Source organism: Coregonus clupeaformis, chromosome 6 (genome assembly GCF_020615455.1).
Source record: "Coregonus clupeaformis isolate EN_2021a chromosome 6, ASM2061545v1, whole genome shotgun sequence".
Classification (NCBI taxonomy): Eukaryota; Metazoa; Chordata; class Actinopteri; order Salmoniformes; family Salmonidae; genus Coregonus; species Coregonus clupeaformis.
This window is the reverse complement of record NC_059197.1, coordinates 36,588,757-36,601,326: the sequence shown is the minus strand read 5'-3', so window position 1 is coordinate 36,601,326 and position 12,570 is coordinate 36,588,757. Positions and strand designations below refer to the sequence as shown.

Genomic DNA, 12,570 nt, shown 5'->3' with positions numbered 1-12,570 from the left:
TGTGGCCATCGAGATGTTAGCTATTAAAATCAGATCCAATAATAATATCAGAGGATTAGAAATACAGGGCTTAAAAACAAAGGTGTCATTGTACGCTGATGATTCATGTTTTCTTTTAAATCCACAACTAGAATCCCTCCACAGCCTCATAGAGGATCTAGATACATTTTCTAACCTCTCTGGATTACAACCAAATTATGACAAATGTACTATATTACGTATTGGATCACTAAAAAATAAAAATTTTACATTACCATGTAGTTTACCAATAAAATGGTCTGATGGTGATGTGGATATACTCGGAATACATATCCCAAAGGAAATAAATGATCTCACTTCAGTACATTTTAATAGAAAGTTAGCAAAAATAGATAAGATCTTACTACCATGGAAAGGAAAATACCTGTCAATTTGTGGAAAAATCACCCTGATTAACTCTTTAGTATTATCCCAGTTTACCTATTTGCTTATGGTCTTGCCTACGCCTAGCGAACAGTTTTTTAAATTATATGAGAAAAAAATATTCAATTTTATTTGGAACGGCAAGCCAGACAAAATTAAAAGGGCATATTTATATAATGAATATGAATTCGGAGGACAGAAATTATTAAATATTAAAGCATTAGACCTATCACTAAAAGCTTCAGTCATACAAAAGTTATACTTATATCCAAACTGGTTCTCAAGCAAATTAGTAAGATTGTCTCACCCAATGTTCAAGAAAGGCCTTTTTCCCTTTATTCAGATTACAACCTCTCACTTTCAGTTATTTGAAAAGGAAATAATCTCCCAAATATCACTATTTCTAAAACAAGCCATAGAAAGTTGGTTGCAATTTCAATTTAATCCTCCAGAAACGACAGAACAAATAATGCAACAAATATTGTGGTTAAATTCAAATATACTAATTGACAAAAAACCTTTATTTTTTGACAGAATGTTATGTTGCACATGCAGCTAACAAAAACATATGGAAATGTCTGCTCTACCCAAAATTACAACCAAATAATTGCAGCCTTACCGCAAAAGTGGAAGAGGAAAGTGGAAGGGGAGAAAGTAAGGAACTTGTCTGTCGGCCTTGTGATAAATAAAAAAGTATATCAGTTTCACTTAAGGACCAAAGGATTGACAGCCGTCCCATATAGATTGCAAAATAGTTGGGAAGAGATCTTTGACGTACCGATCCCATGGCATAGTGTTTATGAACTGACACGCAAAACGACACCGGATTCAAAAATTAGAATCTTTCAATTTAAATTATTATATAAAATTCTTGCTACCAATAGAATGTTATTTATATGGGGGATACAATCTTCCCAGCTCTGCAGATTTTGCTGTGAAGAGACAGAATCATTAGATCATTTGTTTTGGTTCTGTCCATTTGTAGCTTGTTTTTGGACACAGGTCCGGGGAATGGCTAAAGGATTGCAATATTTACCTGGAGCTAACCTTGCAGATAGCATTACTGGGTGATCTGAAAAGTCATAGTCAATCAATCAATAATATAATAATACTTTTAGCAAAAATGTTTATTTTTAATTCACAATCTGTAGAAGCAATGAGAATAGAAAGGTTCAGAACTTTTGTAAAACATCACAGTACGGTTGAAATATATATGGCAAATAGAAATCCTATATGGATGGTGTTAAGAGATAGATGGGAGGTATTGAATAGAGTTGAAGGATGGGACTTATAACAAATAACAACAAATAATAACAAAGATAGCTAATAATGTAAGCATACTGTGTCCATAATAAGTATATAGGTTGTATGTTGGGAGCTTTTGGGAAAGAGCACAGTTAGAAAGATATGGCATATAGAAGCAAACCGGATGGACATCATGAAAATGATCGGAGAGGTTGAGAGTAGAAGAAGTTCAGGAGCAAAAAAAAAAATATATATATATATTTATATAATATAATTATTGTAAAATTAACTCTGTCCATAAGGTGTAGATAGTAAGTATAGACCGGAAGTAGAGGCCTGGGCATTGTTGTTCACTAATTTACTCCAAGTAGGGAAAGGATGGTGGGTTGAAAAGTAATAAAGGGGAGTATATATATATAACAAAAACATGGGGGATTGGAAGTGATGCAGACAATTACATTGATAGAAGATACAATCTATCTGCAATATTAAGCTGATCCATTCCCCCAGAAAAAAAAAAAAAAACACAATAGTGTATCCCCTCTATCTGTGTATTCCCCACCCCCTCTCTGTGAGTGTGGCAGGCTCAGATCAGGCAGGGTGTTATAGAATAGATCAGCCTCCAAGTCCATCTGGTGACCCATCTGTGTAACCCTCTTACATCCAAACTGCCCAGCCTCAGCCTTATGCCCCAGGTCCTATACCCAAGCCCCAGCCCTATACCCCAGTGCAGCCTCACTGTGCCCAACCCAGCCCAGTCCTAGCCCTCCCTGGCACCTCCCTTGGCCCCCTGTTGATAAAGAGCCTTACTCAGTTGTGGCCTGGCCGTTCTGCTACACCGCCTCTCTATCACTCTACCACTCTGTCACACGGCGCTGTCCAGGGTGCTGCTGGCAGATCTCATCTCTCCTACACTACCACTATCTCAGTACTGTGGACACCTGAGCTGTCCCAAATGGCACCCTATTACCTATGTAGTGCACTATAATGGAAATAGGTTGCCTTTTGGGATGTAGAAGAGGGTATCAGAAGCTCTGTAATTAAAACAAAGCAGACCTAATTGGGTGTAAAATGGCATATAATCTCCACATAGTAGCCTGGGTGTTTTCAATTATTTAAAAGATTGAAGCGTGGGCAGAAGCAGGTAGAGTGTACGCCAGGGAGAATGAGGAGTCAGTCAGCCATGGAAGGAGAGGAGGCGATCGGGGCCAGAGACGTCAGGGAGATGGAGATGAGGTTGGAGGTTCGGAAGGGAGGGGTGTGTGTGGGGGGGTGTCTGTCTATGTGTCTGTGTGTTTCAGGTTGTTGTGTCATGCTATGAAGGACCACATAGTTGTGTTAACTGACTGACTCACTAGTATTCTGCCTGTCTGTTCCAGATTGCTGTGTCATGCTATGAAGGACCACATCGTGCGTGTTGCCAACGAGGCAGAGTTCATCCTCAACAGACAGAGAGCAGAAGACGTCCATAAACACGCTGAGTTTGAGGTACAGTACATATATATATAGTAGGCCTACAGTACAGATAGTACCTTATCTAATCTAGTCAACTGACTACAGCAGCCTTCCTAGTCCCTGCTCTGGAGTGACAGACTTCAATGTGCGTCCCAAATGGCACCCTATTCCCTACATAGTGCACTACTTTTGACCAGGGCCCATAGAAATAGTGTGGCATTTGGGAGGCAGCCCGGGTCTGTGAGAGAATAGTACTGGATTAGCAGCAGCTCAGTACACCTATAGTCCCCAGGAGGATTATTGTCCTACCATTAGGCCACTCTAAGGGATTATAATAACCAGCCTGCTAGCAATATTAATAAGAAGACTGAATGATATGCCAGCTATATTAATATCTGGTCTTATTGGCTTTAATCCCATCCAACAGTGTAATGAGTCTACCCCAGAGACAGTACTTACCCCACATATCAAACACACTGCCTGTTCTCACTACAAAGCATCAGAACACCAACACTCTTATTATTGATTTCTGTAGGAATTAGAGGTTGTCTGCAGTAATTAGACAGTATCTGCATCCCAAATGGCACCCTATTCTCTTTATAGTGTGCTACTTTTGATCAGTACCCAATAGGCTCTGGGCAAAGTAGTGCACCATATAGGGAATAGGATGCTATTTGGGGCGCAATCAGTCTTTAGTAATGCCACTTTCTGTGTCTGATTAATTATTTATTAAATGTAAGGAAGCCTCAGAAGGTTTTAGGACCATACAGTAGTGGAGAGGAGAGAGGAGCAGCTTTCTGAGCTCAGGGAGGTGCTCTGTTCAGAGGAATGTCATGCCTCTTTTAGACAGCAGGTAGAGCTGCTCTCTCTCTCCTTCTCACGCGCTTTCTCTCTCTCTCTCTCTCTCTCTCTCTCTCTCTCTCTCTCTCTCTCTCTCTCTCTCTCTCACTTTCATTAATTATCATCAAGAAAAGTTGAGGAGTGGGATGAAACAATGTTACTAGTCATATAGGAAGTGTCATACCCAAGTACACAAACATGCACATGCACACACACGAACACACACACACACAGACCCTTCTGCCACCTCTGTTAGTAGCTTGTACATGTGAGGAGTGATGGGTTTCTTATCTTGGGGCAGCAGCCCTCCTCAAGTAGCTGTTAGATATCCTGTAGTCCTCTGCTAGAGGCTCCTTGACCTGCTAGATAAACTGGAGGAGACAGATAGATATGCCATGTCACCTGGAGAGAGGGAGGCTGCATCTCAAAGGGCACCCTATTCACTGTATAGTGCACTACTTTTGACCAGGGCCCGTACGGTGACATTTGGGAAACACCCAGATTACCTGGCCCTCATCCCTCCTCTGGCCTCATCCCCTCTGTCTGACAACTCTAGACAGTCTACACTTTTCATCCAGCACTGTGTCTACTTTATTACCCATCACAACCCCTCCCTCCCTCCCCCTACCCTCCATCCCCCTACCCTCCATCCCCAGACAGATAGACATTTTTACATTAGGTTGGAGTCAGGGCAGCAGCCTCATATCCTGTGAAGTGATAAATAAGGTTTGATATTTGTCACATGGTAACGTGAGATGACAAGCAGAGATTGAGTTATCTGCCATTTGAAGAATATGTTGAGGTATAATATCTGACACAATTCAAATATAGGGCCGGAAATTCAATTAACTTCCAGCTTCTGTTAGCAAATTAGATTTAGTATATGAGCAGGAAAGAGCAGCCCCGGGGCGACGCAGCAAGACAATCTTATTTTAGCGAGGAGAAGATTAAGTCAGATCCTGATTGGCTCCTCTAGAATCTAGATTACCTTTAGATGCTTCTACGCTGCCTGCAGGAGATCACTTGGTGCGTCCCAAATGTCACCCTATTCCCTATATAGTGCACTACTTTTTACCAGAGCCATATGGGCCCTGGTTAAAACTAGTGTACTATAAAGGGAATGGAGTGCCATTTGGTACGCAGTCATTGACTCCACTTCAACATCACACATCAACATACACCAGGTTTCAATCTATTTATGTCACACTGGTTGATGATCATTTATGCATGTAGGCTACAGTACAGGCTACTTCTCTTTGTTATCCAACCTGCCCTTCATCCACAGTCACAGTTGAGTTTTATATAGGGACAGATTATTTATTATGACCCGGATGTAAACAGATGACATTAAAGCTTTCTAATGGACAAATTAGCAGACGGCGACAGTGTTTAATCACTCTTCACTAACACGTCCCCTGCTGATGTAGTGGAGCAGAGATTGGCTCTGTTAATCTTGACAGCACAGGCTATAATAACTACTCACACGTGCACGCACACAAACACACACACACACACACCATAATATCCTCTGTGGATCTATTGAATGGTTTTCATTTCTTCTCCCTCAACGCACGCTTAGCGTAGCTTCCTAGCAGGACACACACACATTTACATGTTTGAATGTAGTATCTAATTTCGCAGGATTGCAACGGAGGAAACACAAGGACATATTAATACAAACATAACATAGCCATGGTAACACCATGCTAACACCAGACAGACGGTTGTATTTGACAGATGCCTTTCAAGACACTCAAGGACACCTTACATTAAAAGTACATACAATCAAAGTGCAATTAATATCAAATCCTGGTGATAGATCCTGCCCGGTTTTAGCATAATGTTAACACCTAACATGATGTTAGCATTATGTTAGCATGGTGTTAGCATAATGTGAATGCCTAGCATGGTGTTAGCATGGCTATGTTTATAATAAAATGGCTCCTTTTATTCCCTCCATCAGTCTAACTGTGCCCAGTACGCTGCTGATCGGAGGGAGGAGGAAAATATGTGTGATCACCTGATCAGCGCTGCCAAACACAGAGACCATGTGACTGCCAACCAGCTCAAACAGAAGATCCTCAACATCCTCACCAATAAGCATGGAGCCTGGGGCAGCCTGGCACAGAGGTAAGACCTAGGGCTGAGGTATAGAGCTTGGGCTGAAGGATAGGTCTTGCTAGGACTGGGTCTGAAGGATAGGCCTTGAGCTGAATGATAGGCCTTGGGCTGGAGTATAGGGCTAGGCTGTAGGGTTAGAGCAGTGGCTGGGGTATATACAGTTGAAGTCGGAAGTTTACATACACCTTAGCCGAATACATTTAAACTCAGTTTTTCACAATTCCTGACATTTAATCCTAGTAAAAATGCCATGTCTTAGGTCAGTTAGGAGGATGTTCTCACCCAAGATTTGACTGTACATGGCCCCGTCCATGGTCCCTTTGATGCGGTGAAGTTGTCCTGTCCCCTTAGCAGAAACACACCCCCAAAGCATAATGTTTCCACCTCCATGTTTGACGGTGGGGATGGTGTTCTTGGGGTCATAGGCAGCATTCCTCCTCCTCCAAACACGGCGAGTTGAATTGATGCCAAAGAGCTCGGTTTTGGTCTCATCTGACCACAACACTTTCACCCAGTTCTCCTCTGAATCATTCAGATGTTCATTGGCAAACTTCAGACGGGCATGTATATGTGCTTTCTTGAGCAGGGAGACCTTGCAGGCGCTGCAGGATTTCAGTCCTTCACGGCGTAGTGTGTTACCAATTGTTTTCTTGGTGACTATGGTCCCAGCTGCCTTGATCATTGACAAGATCCTCCCGTGTAGTTCTGGGCTGATTCCTCACCGTTCTCATGATCATTGCAACTCCACGAGGTGAGATCTTGCATGGAGCCCCAGGCCGAGGTAGATTGACAGTTATTTTGTGTTTCTTCCATTTGCGAATAATCGCACCAACTGTTGTCATCTTCTCACCAAGCTGCTTGGCGATGGTCTTGTAGCCCATTCCATCCTTGTGTAGGTCTACAATATTGTCCCTGACATCCTTGGAGAGCTCTTTGGTCTTGGCCATGGTGGAAAGTTTGGAATCTGATTGATTGCTTCTGTGGACAGGTGTCTTTTATACAGGTAACAAACTGAGATTAGGAGCACTCCCTTTAAAAGTGTGTTCCTAATCTCAGCTCGTTACCTGTATAAAAGACACCTGGGAGCCAGAAATCTTTCTGATTGAGAGGGGGTCAAATACTTATTTCCCTCATTAAAATGCAAATCAATTTATAACATTTTTGACATGCGTTTTTCTGGATTTTTTTGTTGTTATTCTGTCTCTCACTGTTCAAATAAACCTACCATTACAATTATAGACTGATCATGTCTAAATACTTTTTTCCCTCACTGTAAGCCTTGAAATACATCCACAGGTACACCTCCACTTGACTCAAATCATGGCAATTAGCCTATCAGAAGCTGCTAAAGCCATGACATCATTTTCTGGAATTTTCCAAGCTGTTTAAAGGCACAGTCAATTTAGTGTATGTAAACTTCTGACCCACTGGAATTGTGATACAGTGAAATAATCTGTCTGTAAACAATTGTTGGAAAAATGACTTGTGTCATGTACAAAGTAGATGTCCTAACCGACTTGTCAAAACTATAGTTTGTTAACAAGAAATTTGTGGAGTGGTTGAAAAAATAGTTTTAATGACTCCAATCTAAGTGTATGTAAACTTCCGACTTCAACTGTACTTTACGTCCTCACCAACAAACACCGAACCTGGGGCAGCCTGGCACAGAAGTACGGACTGGGTCTGGTGAAAGGTTTAGTGCGGAGTCTACCTGGAGCTGGGCTGGCCATGCTAAGGCCAGGCTGGATAACAGAACTCCCAGTATTAGCTGTGCTGTACAATTACCTGGCTGTGAGCCACAAAGTGCAGTGCTGGGAAGGAAGGAAGGACCACCAGCTAATGTCATTTACCCAACATCCACCAGGATCAGGGACCAGGTCAACTAACTCAATAACAGTCAAAGAGACTGAACCCCCTTCGGGACCGACCACGGGTCACACAGACTGGGGGTTGGGGGGAGGGGAGTTGTGTGTGTGCTTGTATGTACATGCATGCATCTGACGTGTGTGTTTGTGTGTGTGTGTGTGTGTGTGTGTGTACTAGAAGGTGTTTGTGTGGAGTGTTGTCGAGTCTCTCAGCAACCCTCTCAGTCACACAGCAAAACACCTGGTGGTGGTTGATGGTCGGAGTCATTCCCTCCACCCCTTTCCCCTGGGTCTTTAAAACTACAGATCCTTGGAGCCTTAGCTCTGCTTCCCACCACACACACACACACACACACACATTTTACATTTTAGTCATTTAGCAGACGCTCTTATCCAGAGCGACTTACAGTTAGTGAGTGCATACATATATATATATATTTAAAAAATCATACTGGTCCCCCGTGGGAATCGAACCCACAACTACACACACACTCAGTGGTTGAAATGGGCCAGTGCTGAATAGTGATGCTTAAACCACCGATCTGAGCAGTATCCATTTGTCCAACTAGGTGGAAAACCCTCTAAGGGCTCCAAAGTTGAATTAGGCGTTCCTCAAGGTTTTGTGCTTAGACCCCTACCACTATTCTCTCTATGTTACTACCTGGTAATGTCACGACGACACATGACATATATGTTCATTGAGATGTTGATGGCATTGGCTATGATCTGTTAGGAAGCTCCTTATAAAACAAGCTTTATATCAGGCAAGATATTCTGTATTTACAACGACGACCTGGCGAGTGGCAAGTGCAGCAAAGGTCCTGTCAAACCCTGCCTTGCTTACTGAAAGAAACTTTCAGTAATTGACTACTCTCACTGAAACAGTAGCTTGGCTTTCTTTATTGGGATGTTGAAAACATAATACAGATGGTTAAATATGTTATCTACATACAGATGGTTAACTATGTTCAGTAATGGGATGTTGTTTGCTCACATCGATAGAAAATGTTTTGAGTGCTTTAAGAATTCTGCAGTGTTGTCAGATTTCTTTATTGAAAAAATACAATAACCTTACTGTAGTTTGTAAGGAGAATTCGATTGATTGAGGAGTGTTTTAAAGACTACTTGTACTCTGCATGGATTGTGTGGCATATAGATTTAGTGATTTAGACATGCATCATCCCACCTGACAAACACAGCCCTGGAAACAGATGCAGTTACCTCAGAAAGATGCACACTTATCATCATTGGACCATTAATCTATGGGTGCGTACTGACTCCCAAATTGCACTCTTTTCCCTATATAGTGCATTACTTTTGACCAGAGCCCTATTTACCCATGCAGCTATACATTATATAGTGCACTACTTTTGATCACTTTTGACCAGAATAGGTGACCAGAATAGGGAATAGGGTGCCGTTTGGATGCAAACTATAGTACAGATTGAACTACAATTGGAATTGCATTGTATTATAGATATCCTTACCTACAGTAGTTAATGCAACTAAATGTCTTACTTCACCCACTTACCAAATGTTTGAGTATTGTGTATATATTTTGAGCATATACTACTGTATGTTTGATCATATGCCATGCAGTTCTGTTAGAGAAATTCATAAAACAGACCAACAATAGTATAAGTAAAGTACCCTTGGAAAAACATATAAGATTTAATTGAGGGCTGCTACTGTAGATTTATGTATTCAAATATTTATAGAATTTCTCTCCGGGGATAGCATTAGTATTGGAACAAAGGGTTGCTGAGCGGGGGAGCATTGTAAATGATACTGAAAAACTTCCAACAAATTCCCATTTAATGGTGACCTGCTGGAGAAGAAAAATGATGCAATATGTTCATGAGCTCAGGGCAGTGTAGCAACTCAGCCTTATTCAATGCTACATTAACTTTCTCATTTATGCTGCTCTTGTAAAAAAGAAAGCCCTCCAGCATTCTGAAGGGGCTGTCTGTTATTTGTGACGCTGGTTGAAGAATGAGTGTGTGTGTGTTTGTGCTTGTGCGTGCGTGCGTGCGTACGTGCGTGTGTATGTGAGAATGCTTGCCTGCACAGAAATTGTTTTTCCTTTAACCTTAAGTTCTGCCTGGAGACTAGCCAGAGGATATTGATCATCTGTGTGGAACGTTTTATCAACAGAATTATATATTTAATATACTCAGCCAGCTGAAACTACTGCTGATGGCTATAGTGCACATTTTGTTGTAAGTTTTTACACAACTGTAGTATTTTGAAATAGTAACGTAATGCATTTTCAGATGTGTTCAGACACCATTATAACATCAGATCATTACACTGTGTGACAAGGAGACACTGCACATGAACGAAAAGCCAATGGCTCCGTCCAAATGGTACCCTATTCCCTATATAGTGCACTACTTTTGACCAGGACCCATTTGGCTCTGGTCCAAATTAGTGCACTACATTGGGAATAGATGCCATTTGGGAGACATACAAAATCTGTCTGCGATCATATTACCTATTATATGAATTAACCAGATGAGCCCAGTAGGTGGTAGGGCTGTGTTAAGGCAGTGTGATGTTGGATCATACTTTCTGCTTGCCTGATGATGAATGTGCCCTGTATTGAGTCGACATCACAAAATCAATAGTGTTCAAATTGAAACAGTATAGGGTTGTATTGATCCGCTGTGCTAAATCAGAACGAGAAACCTTTGATGCAGCTCTGAGACAGCTCCCCTCCTCCTTCCTCACCCCTCCCTCCCTCCTCACCCATCTTTCCCTCTTCCTCCTCTCCCTCCCTCCTCCCATCACAGCACCCTATCAGTTTGAACGTCACACTGATAAATCAAGTTGAAAATTGGATGTTAGAATTTTCTCCAGTGAGTGAGTGATTTTCTCTGGCCCCTCGTCCCTCTGCTGTGACCCCCTGACCCCTGTCTCTGGATTATAAAGTTCAGCATTGTCAAGAGAAAGGAGACGTCAAGGCAAGGCTGATGAATTCATTCTAGAATAATGCACAGTGTCTTTATCTACCAGTCTTAAACTATGATAAAAACCATGCTTTAACACAAGGCAAGTTTGTATTTATCCTCTTATTTACTAATGTCAATATCGTTTCTACTCTGTTTTCTATTATAGTAATACTATAATACACTACATGACCAAAAGTATGTGGACACCTGCTCGTCGAACATCTCATTCCAGAATTATGGGCATTAATATGGCGTTGGTCCCCCCATAACACTGCCCAAGCCAGATGACTGATCAGATATGAGATGACAGATATGACACGTTACAGGCGGTTGGTTATTGATTACAGCTGCAGCCCAACACTAGGCTCTGATACAACATCTATTAACATTAACTTCACTCTGCTCTGTGGTTTTAAGACATATTGTATGTGAGCGCATCGAGTAAATACACTACATGACCAAACGTATGTGGACACCTGCTCGTCGAACATCTCATTCCAAAATCCTGGGCAGTAATATGGAGTTGGTCCCTCATTTGCGGCTATAACAGCCTCCACTCTTCTGGGAAGGCTTTCCACTAGATGTTGGAACATTGCTGCAGGGACTTGCTTCCATTCAGCCACAAGAGCATTAGTGAGGTCGGGCACTGATGTTGGGCGATTAGGCCTGGCTTGCAGTCGGCGTTCCAATTCATCCCAAAGGTGTTCGATGGGGTTGAGGTCAGGGCTCTGTGCAGGCCAGTCAAGTTCTTCCACACCGAACTCGACAAACCATTTATGTATGGACCTCGCTTAGTGCACGGGGGCATTGTCATGCTGAAACAGGGCCTTAGCCAAACTGTTGCCACAAAGTTGGAAGCACAGAATCGTCTTGAATGTCATTGTATGCTGTAGCGTTAAGATTTCCCTTCACTGGAACTAAGGGGCCTAACCCGAACCATGAAAAACAGCCCCAGACCATTATTCCTCCTCCACCAAACTTTACAGCTGGCACTATGCATTCGGGCAGGTAGCGTTCTCCTGGCATCTGCCAAACCCAGATTCGTCCATCGGACTGCCAGTTGGTGAAGCGTGATTCATCACTCCAGAGAACATGTTTCCACTGCTCCAGAGTCCAATGGCGGCGAGCTTTACACCACTCCAGCCGACGCTTGGCATTGCGCATGGTGATCTTAGGCTTGTGTGCGGCTGCTTGGCCATGGAAATCCATTTCATGAAGCTCCAGACGAACAGTTATTGTGCTGACGTTGCTTCCAGAGGCAGTTTGGAACCTGGTAGTGAGTGTTGCAACTGAGGACAGCAACGGCTGTGGCTGAAATAGCTGAATCCACTAATTTGAAGAGGTGTCCACATACTTTTGCATATATAGTGTATGTTGGCTTTGTTTTTATAGTTCTCATGAATTGGAAAGCACATTTAACCCAATCACATCTACCTCTGATCTACCTGGATTCTGGGAACTATCTTTTGTCACATGCATTTATTCAAGTTTGATACATACTGGGTTGCATTGCAGAGTGAGTAGTCTGCATCTCCATTGACACTAAAGGCCTACCTTGTCCACCACTGTCTGCGTCCCAAATGGCACCCTATCCCCTATATAGTGCACTACTATATACCAAAAATATTACACTATATAGGGAATAGGGTGCCATTTCAGACGCAACCCAGGCGTTCCAACATGTCCGTCTT

At 42.3% G+C, this 12,570-nt stretch overlaps 1 protein-coding gene across 2 annotated transcripts in view; it reads left to right on the top strand.

Annotated features, from left to right (window-relative positions):
* Positions 1-12,570, top strand: part of LOC121567869 (neurobeachin-like) — a 311,893-nt gene that overhangs the window by 153,489 nt on the left and 145,834 nt on the right. For both annotated transcript variants that reach the window (XM_045220277.1, XM_045220272.1), the window contains exons 38-39: positions 3,027-3,135; positions 5,906-6,072. In XM_045220277.1, the coding sequence (XP_045076212.1) occupies positions 3,027-3,135; positions 5,906-6,072 (276 nt within the window). The remainder of the gene's footprint in view (positions 1-3,026; positions 3,136-5,905; positions 6,073-12,570) is intronic.